This window comes from Astyanax mexicanus, chromosome 8, assembly GCF_023375975.1.
Source record: "Astyanax mexicanus isolate ESR-SI-001 chromosome 8, AstMex3_surface, whole genome shotgun sequence".
Taxonomy (NCBI): Eukaryota; Metazoa; Chordata; class Actinopteri; order Characiformes; family Acestrorhamphidae; genus Astyanax; species Astyanax mexicanus.
Window position 1 is genome coordinate 9691116 of NC_064415.1, and position 24563 is coordinate 9715678.

The window sequence follows — 24563 nt, forward strand, 5'->3', positions numbered from 1 at the left end:
AGGGGGCAGGACCGTGCTCCAGCATGATTTAACCAAACCGTGCCTAATGTGAGTACACCCTTAACCTTTTACTATTTACTTTAGATCAAAAGCCCCTCTAATTGCAACACATGTTTATAATTCTTATAATGCTTTCATTGAGCCCAAGAAATGTTAATAATGAAGTGATGCTGTCACTTTTTAAAGCGATATATATATGTATTGCTTTTACCCTGAGCTGAAAATGGAAAAGGGAATGGCATTTGAATGGGAACTGGCATGCAGTGAGTGGCTCCCAAGAGAGGGTGGCACAGGCGGTGCATGTGCCAGGCACACTGGACTGCCTGTCTCCAGCTTTAACTACAGTAAAAGTACACTGTGCTCAAAATACACTGGGGGCTGTGGATGCCTTAAACAAAAGCAGGCAGAGGGATACCCTTCCTTATCTGTTTTATTTAGTACAGATGCTCAGCCTAAACAAGAGATCTCGTTCTACAAGACAATAGAGAGCTTATAACAGATTATTGTTGGAACAGACAAAGCCTTGCTATTGCTTTAAACTCCAGAGTAGCTTTATTAAGATACCAAAGCCATGCTGCTAAGGTGGAAAGAATCTCAGAGCTTAACGTTTACTCAGGTGGACTTCAGTGAGTCCTGACTAAGAGAGGAACCCTAAAAATAAACATCAATAAAACTGAGGGGTGGGTCTTAAAAAAAAAACACATTACTGTCAGTTAAAGTGGACACCCCTTTTTAAAGATTTTTTTTTTGCTGTTTTAAGCTCCATTAATTTCTGACACTGATATGCAAAATCACACACATACAAATACATAGGAACTATTGCCAAAAGAAAAAGATAAACATGAACCGATTGGCTCTGTGCCGTTTTCTAGACGTGGGCTAGAGGGGTAAAAAAAAAAAAAAAAACAGCATTGAGCTGTGAAGCAGTGGTACGTTGTTCTCTGGAGTGATTGAGCTCCATTCAGTACTTTTGGATTGGATGAGTTGGGGTGGTGATCATCTATCACTAAATGCAATCAAATCTCTACAGAAATGCTGTAAAATATAGTAGGAAGTCTTCCCTGGACAGTAGAGAGAGTTACTTCAATAAAAGCAGGATAAACTCTTTTTAATACCCTTAATTTTGGAAATAAAACAAAGAATTGTCCCTGTACTTTTATCCATATAGTGTACTTATTCCACTGGCAAACACCGCTGGTGTAACACCGCCAGTGCAAGTAGTGCAGGAATATCAGATGTGCAATATGTGTGTTGCATGTTTATACAGTCTGTTTACACTCCTCCTAAAATGAGATTGGGAATTATAAGCAGGTTTAAGTTGTCAGCTTTTTAATTACAATGCATGCTGTTTAATTACTTTAAAAGACTTTGAGAAGGATAACATTTATTTTAAATGTTATATGACATTAAATTATGTTTAAATAATAAATGTTAGTATTAAATAATATAATTTATAGCCAGGATATAGACCTATATATATTATATAGACCTTTTAAATATTATTGGAACAGACTGTAAGCTTTTTGCTAAGCTGGGTAATAAATTCATCCCTATCACCACTCCCACCCATTATTGAGTGGAAATGCTTAGCTAGCTCTGACATCAAGTAAGGCTGCCCTAACAACTTTTAAATCAATTAATCTATCAATTCTTTTTTTTATTAATTAATAAATCTAACAATTAATCTATCAATTCTTTTTTTTTTATTAATTAATAAATCTAACAATTAATGTATCAATTATTTGAAAGAAGTGATTTTTGTACTTTTTGCCTCAAATAAAATACGGTACCAGTCAAAGGTTTGGACACACCTTCTCATTCAATGTTGTTTGTTTATTTCTTCATTTTATTTATTTTCAATATTGTAAATTAATAATAAATACATCAAAACAATTAAGCGACACAGTGCAATTACGTAGTAAACAGTAAAAAAGTGTTTATCGTCCACATTAATGCCCTGATCTAAACTTGATGAACTGAGATGGTGATTTGAGGTGATTTAATTGGGATGAGCTGGAGCTTCACAGCGTGAAGGAAAAGCAGCAACTATTGTTCAGCACCTCCAGGAACTCCTTCCTTCAAGACGCTGAGAAAACTATTCCAGGTGACTCTCCCTCATGAAGACACTGAGATTAAAATCTCACCAAGAGTGTTCAGATCTGTCCTCAAAGATAAATGTACTACATAAATCAGCATGTGTTTCTGTATATTTTTTATGTAGTCTTCAATATTAAATTTACTATTTACAGTGTAAAAACATCATTAGAATCAAGAAAACACATTGAATGAAGAGGAGAGGTGTGTATATATATATATATATATATATATATATATATATATATATATATATATATATATATATATATATATATATATATATATATATATATATATATATATACACACACACAAAACTTACTGAATATTTTGACCTATAGTAAAGGTGTGTGTGATGTGACAAAAACGTATACTTCAATATATATTATATGATGAAACCCCAAGGTCTATATGATGTTAAATGTTGTAGTATTATGAGCTTTTTTATGGCATTTCTCTGGAAACCTAATCAATTCAACAAAATTGATCCAGGCATGTTCTTTTCTCAATTTATTTGTATATATTTATATTTATGAAATACCTCCCCAACAGTACCTTACTATATATAGTTTTTGTGCTATTTCTCTAATTGCATGACACTAATTGCATTTATTTTTAAGATCTTAGAGTAGAACATTATGTCAACTAGAGCACTCACCCTTGATAGTTGGACACCTTGGGGATGCCCAGGACCTTTTTCTCCTTGCCTCCCATGTTTCAGACACGTCTGCCGGTTTGATTTCAGGACACGTTTCTGCCTCACGTGGAGTGTGGGACGATCACGCTGATCGGGGCCACCACGGAGAACCCCTCGTTCCAGGTGAACAGCGCCCTGCTGAGCCGCTGCAGAGTGCTGGTGCTGGAGAAGCTGTCGGTGGAGGCGATGGGCTCGATCCTGCTGCGGGCCGTGGACTCGCTGGGGTTGGGTGTTCTGCCGGATGATGCTTCAGAGAGGAAGCGCTTAATGTCTGCAGAACAGCGATGCTCAGTGTAAGTGTGGGTGAGGGAGTGAGTGTGTCAGTGTGTGTTTATGTGTGTGGAATGCGCCCTTGTTATCACAGAGCGCGTGGACCTCAAGCCACCCGGAAATCAATCTGCGGCTTGTGATTGGTTAAAAAGGAGCTTAAGCCACGCCCATAGTCCCTCCCATCTGTCCCTGTTTCTCCAGACTGTAGGCTACAGAAGGAGGTGAGTGTGTGTATGAGTGTGTGTGTGTGAAGGGGGGGGGTGGGGCGTGTAAGTAAAGGACAGCTGTTAGCTTCTGGCACTTTCATACAAGTGAGTCTCAGGTTTTAGGGTCTGCATATTCCAATCCCCCCCCCCCCCCCCCACAGTAAACACGATGCTGGGTAGAGCCGGTGTTGAGTGACCCAGAGCCGAGTCTGGAGATTAAACGGTTTATGAGAATGACCCCCAGAACTACATACACATCTATCCCCAAGGATTCATATACATAGGTGTATGGTTACACATGTAGCGCTGTGTTAATGCAAGCATTCTGTATGGGAAGCTTTTGTTATGTAACATGCCATACACCATTGTTGTCATGCCACGTATTTATCCAGAACTGCAACTTAACAGCAGGAGGAAATGCTTTCATAACTTTAAATGGAAATTTATGTAAATTGTGATGCAATATTAGAAATATACTCCTCAATTAAAAACTACGGAGATTTTTGATATTCTATCTACTGTACATAATATAGTCAAAAACTATGGAGATTTTTGATATTCTATCTACTGTACATAATATAATCAAAAAACTACGGAGATTTTTGATATTCTATCTACTGTATATAATATAGTCAAAAACTATGGAGATTTTTGATATTCTATCTACTGTACATAATATAATAAAAAAACTACGGAGATTTTTGATATTCTATCTACTGTACATAATATAATAAAAAAACTACGGAGATTTTTGATATTCTATCTACTGTATATAATATAGTCCAAAAACTATGGAGATTTTTGATATTCTATCTACTGTACATAATATAATAAAAAAACTATGGAGATTTTTGATATTCTATCTACTGTATATAATATAGTCAAAAACTATGGAGATTTTTGATATTCTATCTACTGTACATAATATAATAAAAAAACTACGGAGATTTTTGATATTCTATCTACTGTACATAATATAATAAAAAAACTACGGAGATTTTTGATATTCTATCTACTGTATATAATATAATCAAAAAACTCAAAAGAGAAAGTTAACACTTGCATGTGTTTAACGGTAGCACTTTTTTCAACTAGTGGTGTGCCATATCATATTGTACGCCATTATACCGGCAACATTTTAAAATATCATAAACTATATAATATATAGTATATATAGTATATATATAGTATTACTTTTTTGCTGTTTTTATTAAAAGAAAACATTTCATATCAGATTATATCTGTCCAGTATCATTTATTTTACTTTACTCCTAAAGATATATGGAGATATTTGGAGTGTTTTATTAGTAGCATGGCATTCTGGATCATTGAATTCTGTTACAAATCTGATAAAATTCTTTTAGTTTTTAATATCTCAGTTAGAGGGGGTGCCATATCATATCGTATGCAATAATAAAACTCATTTCGCTGTAGTAGTGTATTCTTGAAATTTTTTTGTTAATTCAATGTTTTTTCATATCGCCAAGAGTATTGTTATCGCAGAGCCGTGCCGGATCTGTCGGCTCGCCGCTTGAATTCAAATAAAGTAACAGATATAGTCAATTATAAGTTCAAGATTTGTAATATTTACTCAACGTCATTTTAAGCTACAAATTCTGTAAATCCATATTCTGCCATTTTCAGCTTTCTTTTCTGTGGTTAAAAGGCAGCTGTGTGTATGCCAGGGCTTGTATGTGAGTGAAGTAGCTGCCTGCTTTTCACCGATTGGCTGGATGCAACACAGTGGCCTGATTAATTGGAATAAAGTTAAGCATGCAACGGCTCTCACCATTGAAATGAATAGGATGCGATGTGGCTTAGGTGCTAGTGGACACATACCGGAAGCTGTTTGGATGGCTCACTTATTGTGATGTCACAATAAGGAACCCTGCTTAGAACCATGCTGACACCACCCCTCGCCACCAGAGCACATAATCATGGCAGGGACAGCAACAACTTATTTGCATGAAAGTGACAGAGCCCTTAACCTCATGAAGATGTTGTTTTGTATAGCCTATAGAACTGTTCTAACTTGTGTGCCAAAAGGTATAATATTCCACCTCTAAATCCTTTGTCGAGCATGGATGCAGTCATATATATTTAAAGAAACGTCTGATGGCTGGACGGGGATGGTGGTGTAGGGGTTTAGTTTTTATGAGTAAGCTTTTATGGGCTGTAATGTACAGGAATAGTATGTTAGGAGGAAAGCCATTGTGATCTTAGTCTTTCCTAAACCAGCAGTGAGTCATCTGGTTGGCCCTGGCTATCATCTATACCACAAAGACAGGTGCAGTGCATCTTCACTACCTAAACAGTAATGGAACTCCATTCATCTACACTCTTCTAGCTGTTTTAGAAATGAAGATGCTAAAAATAAGAGTGTTTGCTTCGAGACAAGAGAAGGCAAGGGGCAAGAAAACCAGTGACCATATTTGTGCTGAAAGTACTGCAGTTTACATACACACTACAGGTCAAACATTTTAGAACACCCCTATTTTTCTGTTGATTCTTTTATTTATGTATTTTTTTTTTATCTTAGCAATTACGTTATTACTGCACTTCACCTGTCAGACATCTAATTCTTCTCTTCTCTTCACTGCTGAATCTAAGACTTAGTCCAATTATGTTAAGCTGAGCTAAAGGCTAAAGCTGTTGCCATGTAGGTCAGTCAGACCTCTTTCTGTAGCAGTTTTCAAGTTTTTCCAGTTTTTAAAAGTCTTTTATAGGTAACAGGAAACAGTACTTACCACTCTCTGGCTTCATCTGTAAGTTCTTTAAAGGAAAGACTTCTTCTTTTAATAGTTACAAAGTTCTCTGTGTCTTTTTCTAGTTATAATAGTGAAAGTGTGAATGTGCTGTGTGTATGTGTGTGTTAATGCTGCAGTAGAGAAATGGAAAAAATAAAGAGGGTGAATAAAAATGGAGTGTTCTAAAACTTTTGACCGTTAGTGTACCCCCTAGTGAACATCCTTATATGTATTAAATGTTATTTTTTTTGTTTTGTTTTAATAAAGTCTGATTGATGCGAAGATATAGAGAGATAGATAATGCATATAACATAGAGGCATTAGAGAATATACAGTATTTATATCAAAAATATGCATTCTGTGATTGGCTGATATTTTTTTAATTAGCTAAATTCTAAGAGACCATTAGATCATGTCAGTTAAGAATGCTGCATCTTTTTGTTCAACCTCCGTTTGGAACTACAGGAGAGATGGGGATAGATAGACAGATTGATAGTGAGATCAATGAGTAAAGACATGGGTGGATAGATGAATGGATGGAGTTAGAGATGGATACACAGACAGATGAATTGATAAACAGTGTGGTGTAAATGTTTTAGGCACCTGTGGGAATATTTAGCAAAGAAAAAGCTTCTTATCTGTGCAGTAAGTGTTTATTAGCTCAGTAAAACACTAAAATTACAATAAATACAAACAGTCATTTTACAAAAATTCCCTCATGTTTCCGTAAAACATCTCCTAATCTCTCCTCATCTGAGTTTAATAGAGTTATTTCTAGTTGTCATCATATTAATAAACACCTGGTTTGGTAAATGTGGTAAATCAGGTGAGCTGCTGATGGAACTGAACATATTATACACATGCTGACTGAGGAGCATCCAGGAGAAATCTGGAATCTCTACACATTGTTCTTCAGCTTGGCTCATAGGATTTAACATACTTGCATCTGTTCAAATCATATGTGGTGCTTTTTTCAGGAAAAAAAAAACTCATATTGCTGAGATAAATGGATTAGTGCAATTTGCTTTGGTGCTTGAAACTTTTGCACAGTACTGTATATAGGTAAGCATGGACTTTTAGGTGGATGCATCCTATTACTTTTAATCGTATAACTCCGCATTAAGCAGGAGCAGATACTGTGGCTTCCACACCTGCAGCAGGCTGCACCAGAGTCTACTAAAAGTGAACCCCAGTGCTTAAAATGTTCAAAAACATAGTTCACTTTTAACTAAACATATCAAACTCTAGCATTAAAAATTTTAACAAGCATGTGCTATCATGCCTTCTATACTCTTCTCATGATCATCATCTTGTCATAATAATAATATCGCCTACTTTTAGAACAGCAACAAATAAGAAACAGGCCAATCAAACATTTTCCACTGGACCCGGTAACACTTGACCCAGCTTTGCTGCCAAAACATGTCCCCTCTCAGGTTTAAGAGAACTACTTTCACCCTCATTTGTCATAAGGGTGTCGTTAACAATGTCCCTGCGGCTTCAGGAACGTTGGCAGGTGGTCGGTGCCAACTAGGACAGCCAAGTTCATTTCTTTTTTTGCCTGTCCTCCCTGTTACACCCTTTCTGTTTACTAGCCAGAAGTAATCAATTCAGTTAAATGCTTTGGTTTTGGATTTTACAGGGTGTCACCTTGGTGTCTCTACTATTTCTCATCATGCTTCTCGTGTTTTGAGCAAGTATTTAAATTCTTCTGCTGTTAATTGTTTGCTGTAAGCTCCTGATTGGAGTGTGAAATCGCAGGAATGGTGTGAGGAGCACATGCATTGACAGGCTCGACTCTTCCAGTGATGGATGAAGGCAGTTTTACTCCAGGTTCAAACAAATTCATGAAATCAATGCTGTGATGTGCTGGTGCCAGCCCGAGCTTCGTTTTATAAGCTGTCCATGGTGATTTATGAATTGGATCAAATACACCTTGTAAATCTACCTTGTTCACTTTATGAAGGATCTGCCTGTATGTGCCTGTATCTTAAATCCTACACAATGTATGTTTGTGTGTCCCTGCTACAGCTGCCTGCTCTCCAAACCAGCTTACCAAAGCCAATACTTACAGGGGTTGGACAATAACACTGAAACACCTGGTTTTAGACCACAATAATATATTAATTCTGCCGTGATTTGATCAGTCGTGGTTTTATGTTTTTTGGATACAATCCGGATTAGCACCCGAACATCCCTTTCAGACAGCTTCCTCTTACAGCGTCCACAGTTAATCCTGTTGGATGCGGTTGGTCCTTCTTGGTGGTATGCTGACATTACCCTGGATACCGTGGCTCTTGATGCATCACAAAGACTTGCTGTCTTGGTCACAGATGCGCCAGCAAGACCAATTAATGAAGATTGGCCACCAGGCTGCTCCAATTTAGCCATGAAACCTCCCACAATAAAATGGCAGTTGTATCTAGTTGTTCACAGGTTGGAGATGCCGTGCATTAAAAGCAATGCTCACCTAACGAGGGGTAAAATACCAGTTCCAACCATTTATCTGGGGATGCAAACATACCAGACAGCTCTAGAAAAGCAGTACAGAGCTTTCAGAATATCTAAAATTTTGAATCTGTGTTTCATGACCAGACTATCGGTACGGCCTGTCATTTTTCAGTCACTATCCTTTAACCCTAAATCAGAAAAAGTTGATCCAGTGTGGTAATGCAAATAAACACTGAATGTCTTACATTTCTGCTGACGTATGTTTCATTGCAGATTGTATGAACCAAAGATATTTATATTCTGTTTTCTCACCTTCATTTAATTTGTTAATATGCCTTTATTTGTGCATTTCAGGCCAACACCAAATTCCAAAAGTAAAGTTGGGAATTTAAAGTATTTACTACTTTGTAATACTACCATTCTTAAATTAAAATTTTTACTCTATAAGGTGCGATTGAATCATCAAATTTTCCACAAAATCGTCAGTGCGCCTTATTGTCTGGGGCGCCTTATGTACAAATGTTACCAGTCAAGATTTAAGGAGTAGTAAAGCCACTCTGCTGAAGTACAGCATTATACAGGAGTTTCTTAGTTCTCCAGCACTGAGGCTGGAGCAGTATTAGCATTAGCTGCTAACTGCACTAAGCGCTAGCTCTTTTACCATTCAGAGATGAGTATATTGGACTGTAGCCTGCTGCTAACCCTGGCTAGCACTGCTGGAGCAGTATTAGCATTAAAGACTAACTGCACTTTTTCTGTACAATTGCTCTTTTTCTGTTCAAAGGTGAGTATATTTGACTGTAGTATGTTTGTTTATCGTGTTAAAATAAGCTATATGGGATGAACCGCTAGCTAAAATCATTGCCCTGCCTTACCGGAACCGGTATAAGCCGCTTACTGGAAATCTAAGCTCATTGTAAATAAATGTAAGTGCTTTACTCACCCAAATAAACGATTTTCAGGAAAGAAATTTGTGTAGATTAGCATACAGTGCTCATTTGACTTTATAATTTTTTTTTTCTCTAAACAGTTTACAGAATTACAGTTTTGTTTACTTAACTTAGCCACCCAGCAGTGAGACCTGCTGAATTAGAAGGAAATCTGTGTCTTACTAATGTTGCATAATGCGCCTTAGAATCCAGCACACCTTATATTGTGAATAATACGGTAAATGTTAGAAATTATGCATTAATTTGTATTTTATATGTTGTTCCAACATTTAATCTGTTAAAAACAGATACAAAAAAACTATAAAACAGGCTTCTTTAAAACGTTCTCTAATCATGTTCTATCACAGGCAGCTGATGTGCTGCACCTCATTGTAATTTTAGTAATTTTAGGTAGTAGTGAATATGGGGTAAATAAAATCTAATTCTAAAACTAAATTTAACAAATCTCTCAAAAAGTTTTCAAATTAATATCTAATGCATATACGTAGCATCCTGGCCCATTTAACATTTGATTCACCTCGTCAACTACTAATCAAATTCTTCATATATTAAATTTAGAGTTTTAATACTGGCTAAAGCATGCAATAAACCAAGTTTGACCTACTTAAACTCAGTTCTGACCCATTTAAATCCCAGCCTGTATTTCTTGCTTTTTGCTGTCACAAGATCAGTTGGCCCCCAGTCACTCGACACTTTTACGATCTTCTCACGACTAACTGACCCGACAATAACATTATCCTTCGGATCGGTGCCAAAGAACCCAGCACAACCCCGGGGTTCCATTTCAGCAGAAATTTGCTGAGCACCCAGAGTTGTTTTTGGTGGAGGATGGACATGTCACTTATCTCGTCTGTGTTCACAGGCCAGGGATACCTGATAGTGGCCCACTAACCCTAAATCTTGTTCACAGTTGTCAAGCTGAGTTGTGATATTGGTACAATGCCCTGCGTGTTCTTCACTAGTGTTGTGCAGATCAGAGCGTAAGGTGTGAGTACTAACATTCCCAGTAAGATTATGGTCATAGCTCCAAGATAAAAGTTCATTCAGTATATAAGAGATAATTATCCTAAGAGAATTGAATATAGAATAGAATATACACGAACCTTATTGTTGCACCACAGCGGGTTAATTTCGTCATAAAAATACAATTAAATAGCAAACATATATGTAATAATACTTCTGCGATATATGTATGAATCTGAGTCTAGTCTCAAGTCTCTGGGGCAGATTCTCCATCTTATCCTGACTCTCTCTAGGTGTGGGTCTGAGGCAGTTTCTTGAGTTTCTTGGTTCGAATCTAGTACGAGTCTAGTTTTAAGGCTTTAGGTGCAAGTCCAAGTCTGGTGTTGAGTTTCTGTTGATCGAGAAGAGTCTCTGGTTGATTCTAATCTCAAGCCTCTTGGTGAGATTTCATATATATATTTCTGTATACCGAGTGTATTTTTGACTCTCTGTTTGTTAATCTGTTTTTAGTCTCAAGTCTTAGTTGTTGAGTCTCTTGGTTTAAATCCAAGTCTATTCCTGAGTCACTTGGTGCGAGTCAGTGTCTCTGGGTGAATTTCTTTATCTTGTTTCACATTTCTGAATGTGAGTCTGTATCTTGTGTTGATATATACAGAGTCTATTGTTGCCCTTTTTTTTGTCTTTAAATCTGATTCTAGGCTCAAGTCTTGGTACAAGTCCAAATCTAGTGTAGTGTCTCCAAGATACAGGTCAAATCTCGAGTCTCTGGGTGTAAATCTGTGTCTGGTCTTAAGTCTTTGGGCTGTTGAGTCTAAGTTGAGTCTTAAATCTCTAGGTGTGAGTCTGAATGTAGTCTGAAGATTCTCAGTACAAGTACATGTCCAATGTCAAGTTCTTGAGTGTGACCCTTAGTCCAGTCTTGAGTCTTTTGGTACAAATCAAAGTTTAATTTTGAGTACATCAGAATCAAGTGTTGAGTCAGTTGTCTGCGAGTCTGAGTTTCTCATTGTGAATCTGAATGTAGTATGAGATAAGTCTCTGGATGCAAGTCTGAGTCTTAAGTTATAAATCTTGGTGCAAATTGGAGTATAGTCTTCTGAGTCTTTGTGTGCAAGTCAGAGTCCAGTCTCAGGTCTCTCTGTAAGAGTCTGAGTCTAATCTTTAGTTTCCCAGTGAGTAGTCTTGAGTCTCTGGTGTGCAGTGTCACTTTCTGGAGGCAAGTATAGCCCTATATGGGATTCGTTACTCAGGGGAAAGTCTGTAAAAAATATATTTCACACTTTGGCTTTCTAGGTCACATGATATCGCTTTCAGTAGCTCCTCCATTTCCACTTGCTGTTGTGTTTAAAAGTACTAAAATGCGTAATTGTGTAATGTGTAATCCGTGGAGGACCACGGAGTTCAGCGAAAAACAGTAGCTAATTCAGCCTGTAATTTTCTCAGAGGACGCCTGAGAAAAACACATACATGGTCGTTACGGACGAAAATAAAATCACAACCCCCCCCCCCCCCCCCCCCAAATAAAATATAAAATTACCCCAGAACCCCCAAAAAACTGTACTGATAGGGCTTCTGATGAGTCTTGTCTCAAGTCTGAAGGTGAGATTTCATCTCTTGTCTCAAGTCTCTCAGTGAAAACCTTAATCGATATTAGAGTGTATGTGGAGTTTTTAGGGCATGAGTCGTGGTGTGGGGGTCTAGTCCTGAGTTGCTGTTCGAAATATACATTGCGTCAGATGACAATGTTATGTAGTGTGAGCAGCACTAAGATTTTAAAAGACGTCTAGTGTCTACGCAATTGGCGCAGCACACTGTAGCTCAAAGAGCAGCCCTTTCTCCAGAGAATGTGGACATTCTCATCTTCTTAAAGAAAAACTTGAAAATATAAAAAAAAACAGTTGTTTGGTCTAGCCTCAAATATGTTAATAGCACCTTAAGGAGCATCTTTCTCTCAGATAAAGTTAATAATATATCTTTGTTAAAGAAAAAAACTTGTCATTCTCAGGAACCGAAAAAGTCTTAGTCTTATTTTTTCATGTTCAACTGTTATAGTAGGATGGAGTTCAGTTTGTTAAGGTTCTAATTGTTCTGTTATTTTGTACATTACAGTTCCTGTATTTTGTGATAATTTATTTTGTTATGTGCACACTGCTGCTACCAAAAAAAGGCACTAGATGGCATTACAAATATATCTTATTTAAATTATTTAAATTTGACATTAGTGCCTAATGTGGTGTATTACAGATCACTTGTATCACTTTGCATCACTTATATCAAGCTCACCTTTTGAAATAAGATTAAAGATAGTGTAAATTTGATTAATCAAACCAATGACTGACCATAGACTAATCTAAAAAAGACATAGGCCATTCTGCTGTTAAAAAAACAAAGAAAAAAGAAAATCGTGAATTTCGAATCGAATCGTGACCCTAAAATGAGAAATAAAATCGAATCGAGGATTTAGAGAATCGTGACACCCCTAGTAGTGTCCATTTAGCATCCACTTAATGCTAAATAAGACCTTGATGAACAGCCATGTAATGGAAGAGTGTAACTGTGCTCCACAGGTGTTTGTTTCTCTCCATGGCAGTAGAGACTGGAGGATCTTAAATCTTTTTTTTTTTTTTTTGTGTAATTCTTTGTGTACACAAATATTATGGATACAGCTTTCTGCTTGTTGACTCAGGCACTTGGTGGTATTCGCCGTGCTGTGGTGTCTATGCTCCGGTTACAGTCTCAAAGCACTTGAGCTTCTCTGAGTCCACATTAAAACTGGGTGCCTTCGTGTATTACTAGGGTGAGCATTGCAAAATTGGCTCTGTGTCTTTCTAGCTCTTACAATGAGTGGAATTTATATTGTGCCGCTGTTAAAGCTTTACTTTACTGCCGGATACTGTCTGCCTGTCTGAAAACCAAGGTTCTCGCTCAAGGTCAGCTGCTGTTTTGGTGATGTAGTGGACGGAAATGCTTACACCAGACTTACGTACGTCCTGAAAACATTCTGTACTTTTAATTCAATCTCAGCTGACAGGTGAAATATTGTATCTGGTATGTTCCACTCCTCCTCCTTCTCCTCCTTTTACGGGGTAATATGAGTGAAAAGGAAGCTGTTTATCTGCCTTGTGATGACACAGCCTACATGGAAAGTCCAAAGCGAACTGCCCGTTCTGCCCCAGAGCCACGACCTGGCAGGCCTCGGCAGGCCCTGGCAAGCAGTGATGTGTTTAGAGGGTAAGCAGGTGATGAAGCGCTAGCTGCCTTTAGCACAGTTTGTAAGTGTGGTGGGGTTTCACTGCTGCCTTAAGCGAAATTGAAGCACTAAGTGTTTAAAGCAAAGTGACCGCTTTAATTGGACGCCAGGAAGGAGGAGCATTAAATATATGCTAAATATAAGACTATAAGGCTTTCAGAAAGTGCTCAACAAATCTAATTTTGGCATATCTAGGTTATATCTACGTTTATTTTTGATAGTCAGGGCTGCCAAAAACCTCAGTTCAGGGTTTGTACGGTCATGAAACAACTTGAAAAGTCATGTAATTTGAAAATAACAATTTCCAGGCCTGGATACATTTTGGATAAATATAAATATCCAAAAAGTTTTGGAAAAGTCATGGATATTTGGTCTACAAACCTTAGTGTTCCATTTATCGATGGAGAAAATCTATGTTGAGCTAACAAATACATCAGCATAGAGTTCATTCAGTAATTTAGCCCTACACAATGGAGCTCTCAGGATCAGACACATTTTATTATTAAACGTTGTGTCAAATTTATCAATGTTGATTAGAGTTTTAGTTGATTTTCAGTTTTAGTGTCCATGTTTGCACTGTTTTAAAAATCATATGGTCATGAAAATTTACCTTGAAGGCATGGAAAAGTCATGAAAAATCATGGAAATTTATTGGTAAAAAAGTGTATGAACCCTGTCAGTTTAAATCTGATCTTTGCAGATCAGACCTGAACCAAATTTAGAGGGAATTTAAACTGCAATCACAATCGAATTTGTAAAGATTCCTCATAATCTGGACGCTCTTGATGCTTAAATGTTTCAAATCCAGAGTGATACAAGGTGTTGGGGTCCAAGGATAACACTTTCCAAAAAAAAAAAAAAAGCTTCTTGAACTGGCTCCGTTCATGCTAATATATGAATCTTGGTGCTTTTCAGCTTTTCATCCCGTGTTAATACCAGTTTTATTGGGAATTTGTACTGCAATCACAATCAGATTTGTACAGATGCCTCATAATCTGGACACTCTTGATGCTCAAATGTTTCAAATCCAGAGTGATACAAAGTGTTGGGGTCCAAGAATAGCACTTTTTGACACAATTAAAAGGTTCTTGAACTGGTTCCGTTCATGCTAATATATGAATATTGGTGCTTTTCAGTTATCCATCCCGTGTTCATACCAGTTAGATTAAAACAGAGGACACGTTACTGAATATGACATTTCTTATTTTCCCCGTTATATAAGAAAACGTCTGCCAACTGGTAGAGGAAGCCCACAAGTGAGTCCTCAATGAATGAGGGTAAATAATATATTTAAACTTCAATTAAAAATAGTAACTTTAGAAATTAGAATAAAGTATTGTACGAAAAAGCAAAGGAAATATATAAATATATATATACAGTTGAGGACGATATTATTAGCCCCCCTATGAAATTTTAAGTCTCCTCAAGATTCTGGCAAGATCCTTTTTAGCAGAGCAAGGCAGTTCTAACAGAGCATTTCTGAACATACAATTTTTCATTAGAAGGACCAAAATATTTATATTTGTGCACCAAAATATTATTATGTAAGAATAAGCTAAAATGACCAGGGACATTATTATTAGCCCCCTTTAAGAAATTAACATTTATTAAGTCATCACACAAGCCACTTTTGTGCAGTGATGTGCTTTACCTTCTTAGGTGATGTGCATAAAGGTGATCAGGTGAAACAGATGATTGCACTCAATTAAGTTAAGTTAATTAACTCATTTAAGTTAAAACATGGTATAAAAGCCTCATTATGGAGCTGGCAGTTGAGGAAGCAACATGCCAAAAACAAAGGAAATCAGTTTGGACCTGAGAAAAAGAATTATTGTTGCACACAAAGCAGGAGAGGGATATACAAAGATATCCAAGCGTTTCCAAGTGTCAAGAACTGGAGTGAGAGGCATCATTCAGAGATTCAAAGACAGCAACACAGTGCAGAACAAGCCTGGCAGAGGTAGAAAGAGAAAGATTTCAGAGAGACTGGAAAGAATACTAGTGAGAAATGTGTCTAGAGACCCCAGATTAACTTCCAAGGCACTGGCAAATGACTTGGCCACATCAGGAATCATAGTCTCTAAGAAGACCATAACTAGAGCTCTGCACAGGAATGACCTGCGAGCGTGCAGACCAAGAAAAACTCCACTTTTGAGGAAGAGGCACCTTCAAGCAAGACTTAAGTATGCTCGGGACAACCTGGAGAAAAAATATTCATACTGGAAGCGTGTCTTATGGTCTGAGCTCTTTGGCCACAGGGACACTGCTTATGTTTGGAGAAAAAAAGGACAGGCATTCAACCCAAAGAACACCATCCCCACAGTGAAGCATGGTGGTGGGAGTATTATGCTATGGGGATGCTTCAGTGCATCTGGAACTGGAAATCTTGTCAAGGTGGATGGAATCATGAATAAAGAAAAATATGTGACTATTTTGAAAGAGAACCTTAAGCAGTCAGCTGTGAAACTGGGTCTGAGACGTCACTTCATTTTCCAACATGACAATGATCCTAAACACACATCCCTCCTGGTGAAGAACTATCTCCAGATGACCAAAGTGAATGTCATTGAATGGCCTGCACAAAGCCCTGACTTAAATACAATAGAAAATCTGTGGGGTGACCTAAAGAAAAATGTCCATGCAAGACAACCATTGAATCTAGAGGAACTTGAGAGATTTGCCAAAGAAGAATGGGCCAGGATTCCTCAAATGAAGTGTGAGAGACTTGTTGTAAACAACAACAAACGTCTGCAGGCAGTAATCCAGCAAAAAGGATACACAATTAACTATTAGGATGTGGGGGGCTAATAATTTTGACCCTGATAGTTTTTGTGTTTTGTGTAATATCTTCATTTCTGAGTGGAATTTAATATAGTGTAAGCATCCAAAATAAAACTACGATGTCTAAAAAAGCTGTGTTTAGTTTATTTTGCTCTGGTTAATATCACTTGGAAAATCCTTAGAAAACAAGGACTATTTTGTAAGGGGGCTAATAATATCGTCCTCAACTCAGCTGATGCTGGTAATTTGGAACATTTGATAATAATGTTCTGTGTTGAGAAAAATGGTAAAAATTTTCAGAATAACATTTTTTCAATATTTACAGTCTATATATTTGGGTTAATATGGAACAGTTTGTTCTGAGTCTTTTGAACTACACAGAATTGATTACTGGATTCTCAGTGTTTTTCACTGAGGCATTACAGGCATTACTGGCATTGCTTTCATCGCTTTCCTTGTTCAGACTTTTTCTTAGTTTGACCTGAACCAAAATAGCAAGTCTCCTTCCAAGGTGCTCCAATTTATTATTCAATTTAACACCACAGTTTAGCATTCAGGTAGCAATACAATTATTAGTATTATTTTTTTAACATAATAAAAGCATCTAGTTAACAGAATGAAAAAAACACATTATTGTTCTCCTACTTTTGTACTGGTAGATATATATATATATATATTTTTTTTTTTTATGCAGACCAGACACTAATTGCATGTATCTTTTTACAGTGCAATTAAAAATCTCTTTTTAATTAAATCTGAGATTATTTTGATTCTTAATGAATAAAGGGGGAGTATAACTGACCCCTAATGGTGATGATGCCCCATTGCAATAAGACAAGTGCAGATATATCCGGACCTGCCTGCTCTTTAGATTCATGGTGCCCTCTGTAGGTGAAGCATCCTCTCCTCACCAGTCTAAAGGAAGTCTTTTGAGAGACTTTTACAGTAAGATATGAACGATTGAAAAAGATTACCTGTATGTTTAAACCTTTTTTTTTATTTAAATACAAGTGTATTCCACTGTAGAATAAAATGAAATCATGAAAAGAGGCTTAAAACAATAAACATACCCAAAAGATAACAAGACTGAACAATATTAGGCAAATTTTCTACAATTTGTTACATATAATTAAGATCTTATATCGGTCTGTTTTGCAGTTTCTTTCAGTACTTTCTTTTAAATAATGTTGCATTTATTTATTTGTTTATTCATTCATTCATTTATATATTTAATCAATCAATCAATCTTTATTTTCACTCGGGAAGAAACATTGAGGGTGACCCTCATTTACAATGTTGCCGAGCTTTTATAACATCAAAGGGATTGAACACATTTAATAATAATTTAGAAATAATAAGAAATAAAATAATTTTAAAAAATAAAATAAATAAATAATTTAAAAAATAAAATAAAAGGACACATTTTAAATCAACATTTAATAAAAATATATATAAAAAAGAAAATTCTAAAATACCATAAAAAAACAAATTTGACATAAGAATAAAAAAATCTATAAAACATAAGTAAATAGATAATAGTAGAAGTAAAGTAAAATATTAAAAATGATAAGTGATTAAATGAGTAATAGAACTAAGAACAAGAATGAAAATACAAAACTTTAAAATGAAATAAAAAATAAAAGTAATAATAAATAAACAAAAAATGAATGAATAAAATAAATAAGAAATAAAAATATATAAATATATTATATATTATATATATAGAATTTGAAGTCACAGTTTGGCTCATTAAGAGTAATTATTTATATTGTTTGTTATATTGTTAAATTTTTTTAAATACAAAGAACTGGAGATAGCTGTATGTAATATTTAATGATAGTAAATGTCAATTAAACTAATAAAATTGAGCTACAAAACAATGTCCATGGAGTTTCACTTCAGTTCCACCCAGGAACTTCTTTGCTTTTCCTTACAGGTGAATAAAACAGGAGGGTTAAGATTATATAAAGGTCTATTTTGCAGTTTCTTTCAGTACTTCCTGTTAATTTATGTTGCGTTTATTTATTAATTTAAAAATGTAAAGTTAAAGTTTGGCTTATTAAAGAATTAAAGAGTAAATATTATTTATATTGTTTGTTATATATATATATATTTTTTTTTTTAAATACAAAGTACTAGAGATAAATGCAATTTTTAATTATACCAAATATTCTTTAACTTGATATAAATTGAGCTAAATACAATATTTACAGAGTTAAATATTTCACTTTAATTCCACCCAGGAACTGCATTGATTTTTCTTACAGTTGAATAAAACAGGAAGGTTAAAAATCCGTCCAGCTGATGTGAGGATTTCTGTATTTTCACTGTCTGCAGGTCTCAGGTGTGGATTGAGCAGAAAGCTCTGGACACCATCGCTCACCTGTGTGATGGAGACGCTCGAGCCGGGCTCAACGGACTGCAGCTGGCCGTGCAGGCGTGTGTGGCCAAGGCCCGCAGTACCAACACACCCCCCCCTCGACACATCCTGGTCCAAGAGGAGCACATCAAGGAGGGCCTGCAGAGATCACATATACTCTACGACAAAGCAGGCAAGTACAACATGTTTAAATTATTGATTCCTTGCACTTTAGACTGTCCTTTAAATTTCCTGAATAAATAACAAAGCTTTCTGCATGCAGGTTTTTCATGTTTGTCGTATATAAAAAATATAAAAAATATATATATTATATATATACATTTGATATTGTATTAAGACTTCTGAATGTTGGACATTATTTTAGCAGCATATATATATATATATATATATATAATCACAATATTAACAAAAAAAAAGAAAACTTTTACTAGAAGTCAATGATTCAACATGTCAGAATATTGATACTTCTCTCTGTGAATCCAAGATTTGCTTATAAGAAATAATACTAAACAGATCCATATGTCATTGGAAATGAGAGACGGTCCTAATTAAACACTGTATCTGACTTAAAACTTAAATATTAGAAACCTCTGTAAAACTAGCAATAATTAAATTTTTATTTTGTTTCAGTAGTGTATTTTTTGTAAATAACATCTTTAATTCAGTGTTTGGTCATGTCGCCAAGAGTATCGTTATCGTGATAAATACCATTAAATATCGTGATGTTGTTTTAGGGCCATATTGCCCACCCCTATGTGACAGGCCTAATTAAAAACGTATAATCTATGAAGAAACACATATGCAGTTATGTAGAAGACAAAAAAGTAAATGCCCTTCACAAATAACTGACATAAAACCCCACCCAGGTGGAGCAGAGTTGGAGTGTAGAATGAAGGAAAAGCAGTGAAAAGAGCTCAGCACCTCCAGAACCTCCTTTAAGACAGTTGGAGAACCATTCCAGGTTCTTCCTCATGAAGCTGACTGAGGAAATTATACTTTAAAAAATCTAAAGTATAAAACATGTTTTGACCAATTTTAGATGTAAAGCACATTTTTAAAACTAGACAGCCATATTGCTGACAGTCAGGGCCCCTTGGCCAAGACTCGGAGGGGGATCTGCCAGCTGGCACTAAACAGCCTCTAATGCAAAAACTATTAGAGCTTTGTCACCAGCCAAGTTTTCAGAAATAGGACTGTCAACAGGAGGATCTTATGCCTCACAGGAGGTTATAGGGTGAATAATCTGAGATCATCATTTTAACTTTGTTTAGTATTAGTCTCTCTGACCTCATTTGTTTACTTGTAGATTAGATAAGATTGTTTTACTATTTTGTAACTGTTGAGATATGTATTGTTATAAGAAATAAATCTGTTCAACACAGGCTGGACATTTCCTTCTACCTACATGATGCACATAATGAAGTATACACCTCCAAAGAGTCGTTGGAATGGGATGAAAAATGTGTGTGCATGGCACCGAGTGGTCCAGAGATCTAAAGCGCTGCCAGTATGAGCGGGAGATCGCCGGTTCGAACCCCCGCTCGTGCAGCTTTGTCATCAAGCTGCCGGCACAAGCAAAATTGGCCTCGCGCTCTCCGGGTGGGTAGATGGCGCTCTCTCCCACATCACTCCTACGGTGATGTCCACAGCACAGGGCATCTGTGAGCTGATGTATAAGAACCTAGCCGTTGCGCTTTCCTCCGAGCGCGCTGGCTGCTCGGCAATGCTGCATCAGCCGCAGCTCGAAAATACTGGCATCTCTAGGGCTGCAACGATGAGTCAATATATTATCGACAATGTTGATTATTTAAACTTGTTGACTCCAGATTTCATTGTTGACGAAGTGTTAATTTGTAACAGTACCGCATTACACAAAGTGCTGGAGACAGAAGTGCAATGGGAGATAAATAGGGGTAAATAGCTCAATCACACAGACACAGACAGAAGTTAAGTGTAAACTATGTTTCAAAAAGTGGCCAAATACAACAGATTAGATATTAACTCACTAAATACAGGGTTCGTATGGTTATGAAAAACCATGGAAAAGTCATGGAATTTGAAAATTCCAGGCTTGGATAAGTTTTGGAAAAATAAAAATACCCAGATAGTTTGGGAAAAGTCATGGAAATTTGCTCTACAAATCTCAGTGTTTCCGTTTATTGACTAAGAAAAGCTATTTTGGTGTTAAAAATAATTGCATGTGTGTCACTCCACATTAAATGCAGGATTGAAGAGTTCATCATAAGGCCTTGTTGCATCCTAAATATATCCTGGAGTCTTGACGCTAAAGACAATACAAATTTTCAGTCTGTATCAGTCCAAATTACTAATTTACGCTCCTTCTCAAAGTCTGTCAACTTGGAAAAAATGTATTTGAGTGCTTTATAAAAGGATCTCTAGTAATAAATGGTCTTTCACCAAGAGGTACACTACCTCTGAGGGAAATACCCATTATATTATTAAACACACACCTCCAGTCATTTATGTGGTGTTTTTTTTTTTTGTTTGTTTTTTAGTTTTTGTTGTTAATGCTGTTCACATTCTCGTTTTTATATTTAAAGTATGAAAGTACTATTTCCTTTTTATTATTAAATGTATTTGGTTAATCACTGACATGTGCCACTCGTAGGTGAGGAACACTACAACTGTATATCAGCCCTGCACAAGTCCATGAGGGGATCAGATGAGAATGCTTCCCTCTACTGGCTGGGACGGATGTTGGAAGGAGGTGAAGACCCGCTGTACGTGGCCCGCAGGCTGGTCCGATTCGCTAGTGAGGATGTTGGTGAGTCAATAAAAAAATACACATATATACAGTACAGGCCAAACGTGTGAACACACCTTCTCTTTTTTAATGCATTTTCTTTATTTTCATGACTATTTACATTGTAGATTCTCACTGAAGCATCAAAACTATGAATGAACACATGTGGAGTTTTATGTACTTAAGAAAAAAAGGTGAAATAACTAAAAACATATTTTATATTCTAGTTTCTTCAAAATAGCCACCCTTTGCTCTGATTACTGCTTTGCACACTCTTGGCATCATTCTCTCAATGAGCCTCTCAAAGAGGTGGCCACCTGAAATGAAAAGTTTTCCAACAGTCTTGAAGGAAGGAAGGAGTTCCCAGAGGTGTTTATTAGCACTTGTTGCTCCTTTGCCTTCTTCACTCTGTGCTCCAGCTCACCCCAAACCATCTGGATTGGGTTCAGGTCAGGTGACTGTGGAGGCCAGCTCATTTTTTGTTAACTACATAAAACGCCACATGTGTTCATTTATAGTTTTGATGCCTTCAGTGAGAATCTACAATGTAAATAGTCATGAAAAAATAAAGAAAACGCAATGAAAAAGAGAAGGTGTGTCCAAACTTTTAGCCTGTACTGTATGTTATACATTAATGTGTGCGCTATTTAATTGTTAGATTTTAAGTGATTTAATTTAATGTAGTAAATACACATTTATATATTTTTTTTTAGTTTTATTAGAATGTTATCTCAGTTTGTTTAAAAATTCCAGTGAATTCAGTTCTGTTTGTAAGGTTGTGACCTCTACTGCTCTCTTAAGGTTTGGCTGATCCAGCAGCTCTTCCTCAGGCAGTGTCGGCCTTCCAGGCCTGCCACTTTATAGGCATGCCAGAGTGTGAGGTAAGGTTTTACCTGCATGTTCATCATTGGTTTGGGTAGAATACAGTACCAGTCAAAAGTTTGAACACACCTTCTCATTTAATGTTTTTATTTTTGTATTGGTTTCCTGCATTGTAAATTAATACTAAAGTCATCCAGACTATGAAGGAACACATAATGAATCATGTAGTAACTTAAAAAATGTTAAACAAACCAACATACTGTCTGGAGAGCTGTAAACTTGGGGTTTCTGAGGCTGGTAATTCTGATGAACTTTTCCTCTCCTTTCCTGGTGTGGTCCTGATGAGAGCCAGTTTCATCATAAAATTTTTGATGGTCTTTTTGTGACTGCACTTGAGCATACTTTCAGAGTTCTTGAAATGTTTCATATTAACTAACCTTCATTTCTTATTTTTTTTTAACTTAGTTACTTAGTTGAGTAGTTCTTCGCTTCTCATAATCTGGATTCGAACATTACTCAAATATTCACTATTCACTGTATACCTGTAACTCTACCTCTTCACTACTTTACAACTGATGCTCTCAAACACTTTAAGAGACAAGAAATTCAAGTAATTAACTCTTGATGAGTTCAGCACAGCTGTTAACTGAAAGCCTGAATTCCAGGTGACTCTACCTCATAAATAAAAAAAAAAATCTAAAGCCAAAATGTGCAAAACCTGTCTAATCTAAGCAAGAGATGCTACTTTTGAAGAATCTAAAATAGAAGAACATATTCTGGTTTGTTTAACAATTTATGGTATTTTTAATAATTCCATATTTTTTTTTTCTTCATAGTTTGAATGATTTTTGTAATAATCTACAATAATCTGCAGAATATTTTAAAAGAATAAAACCTTTGCACTGTCCAAACTTTTGCACTGACCTCTGGGATATGTGTTGGGGGAGGGGGTGTGCATTAAATGTAGATGTGATTTCTTCCAGAGTCACTTGATTGTTTGCAGGGACCATTCTAGCCAGATGCCACCGGTCATGATCATTAGCACCCACTGCCCTGTCCACTGTGGGTGGTAGTATTGCCATAAGCATGCTATACAGTTGTGGGCATTCCCAAGCTATCCCATTGCTTTTGGCATTGTTGTATAGTTGGAGTGTATACAGTTTTTTTACTACTTAACACAACAAAAATATTAAATAAAAAAACAAAAAAACAAAAATAACTCCTGTTCGTCTTTGTTCTTTTTTCATCCACATCTAGGTGATTTTAGCCCAGTGTGCGGTCTACCTGTCCCGAGCTCCAAAGTCTATAGAGATCTATACAGCCTATAACAATGTTAAAGCCTGTCTGAGGAACCACAAAGGACCCTTACCTTCAGTTCCCCTTCACCTTCGCAATGCCCCTACCAAGCTAATGAAGGAGCTAGGCTACGCTAAAGGCTACAAATACAACCCAAAGTTCAATGGGCCAGTGGACCAGGAATACCTCCCTGAGGAACTCCGTGGGACCAACTTCTTTACCTGGAAACGCTGATGATGATGTTTGACCTCTCCCACCCTTTATAAGTGGTGGTAAAAATGCTGAGAGAAATGCTTTTACTGTTTTGCCACTGCTCATAAATTTTGTAATCCAAAATATCAGCACTTATAATGACGTCAGCCTTTATGAATCTTTTGAATCTGTCACCAGTTTGTCTTTGTCTACAATCCGATGCAGTTTACTTGTTTCAGGACATGTTGGCAAATCTTCTTCTGTAATTAATCTTCTTCTGTAAATGTTTTGTAAAAAAATAGTAATTAAAAATATATTCTAATTTGTTTATCTGTATCTCTGTGCCTTGATTAATTTGACAAAATTAATCTTAGCATGATTGACATACTTGCAATCACTAAACACCACCATAATGGCAAACATCTAGCAACCTGAGGTGTCGGGTAATGAAATACAAATACTTGGTTACATTACTTAAGTATTAATGTTGGTTATCCATACTTTACTGCAGTAATTATTATTTTTCAGCCAGTTTTTACTTCTTCTCCTTACATTTTAAAAATCGCTTTGTAACTTCTATTTAATTACATTGTTTCATTCCATTCTGGCTACTCATCGTTTAATAAAACCCCTATCCAGATAAATCTCTCCATCCAGATTGAATCTGATTGTGATTGGATGTAGAGAAGTATAAACA

The 24563-nt window shown here is 36.3% G+C and overlaps 1 protein-coding gene across 1 annotated transcript in view; it reads left to right on the forward strand.

The window, feature by feature from the left end:
* The window catches only part of wrnip1 (WRN helicase interacting protein 1), a 29965-nt gene extending 5771 nt beyond the window's left edge, over positions 1-24194 (forward strand). Inside the window, exons 3-7 of the mRNA XM_022678163.2 lie at positions 2843-3087; positions 18750-18964; positions 21422-21577; positions 22358-22437; positions 23636-24194. Of these exons, the coding sequence (XP_022533884.2) occupies positions 2843-3087; positions 18750-18964; positions 21422-21577; positions 22358-22437; positions 23636-23908 (969 nt within the window). The 3' untranslated portion in view covers positions 23909-24194. The remainder of the gene's footprint in view (positions 1-2842; positions 3088-18749; positions 18965-21421; positions 21578-22357; positions 22438-23635) is intronic.
* The last annotated feature ends 369 nt before the right edge of the window (positions 24195-24563 follow it).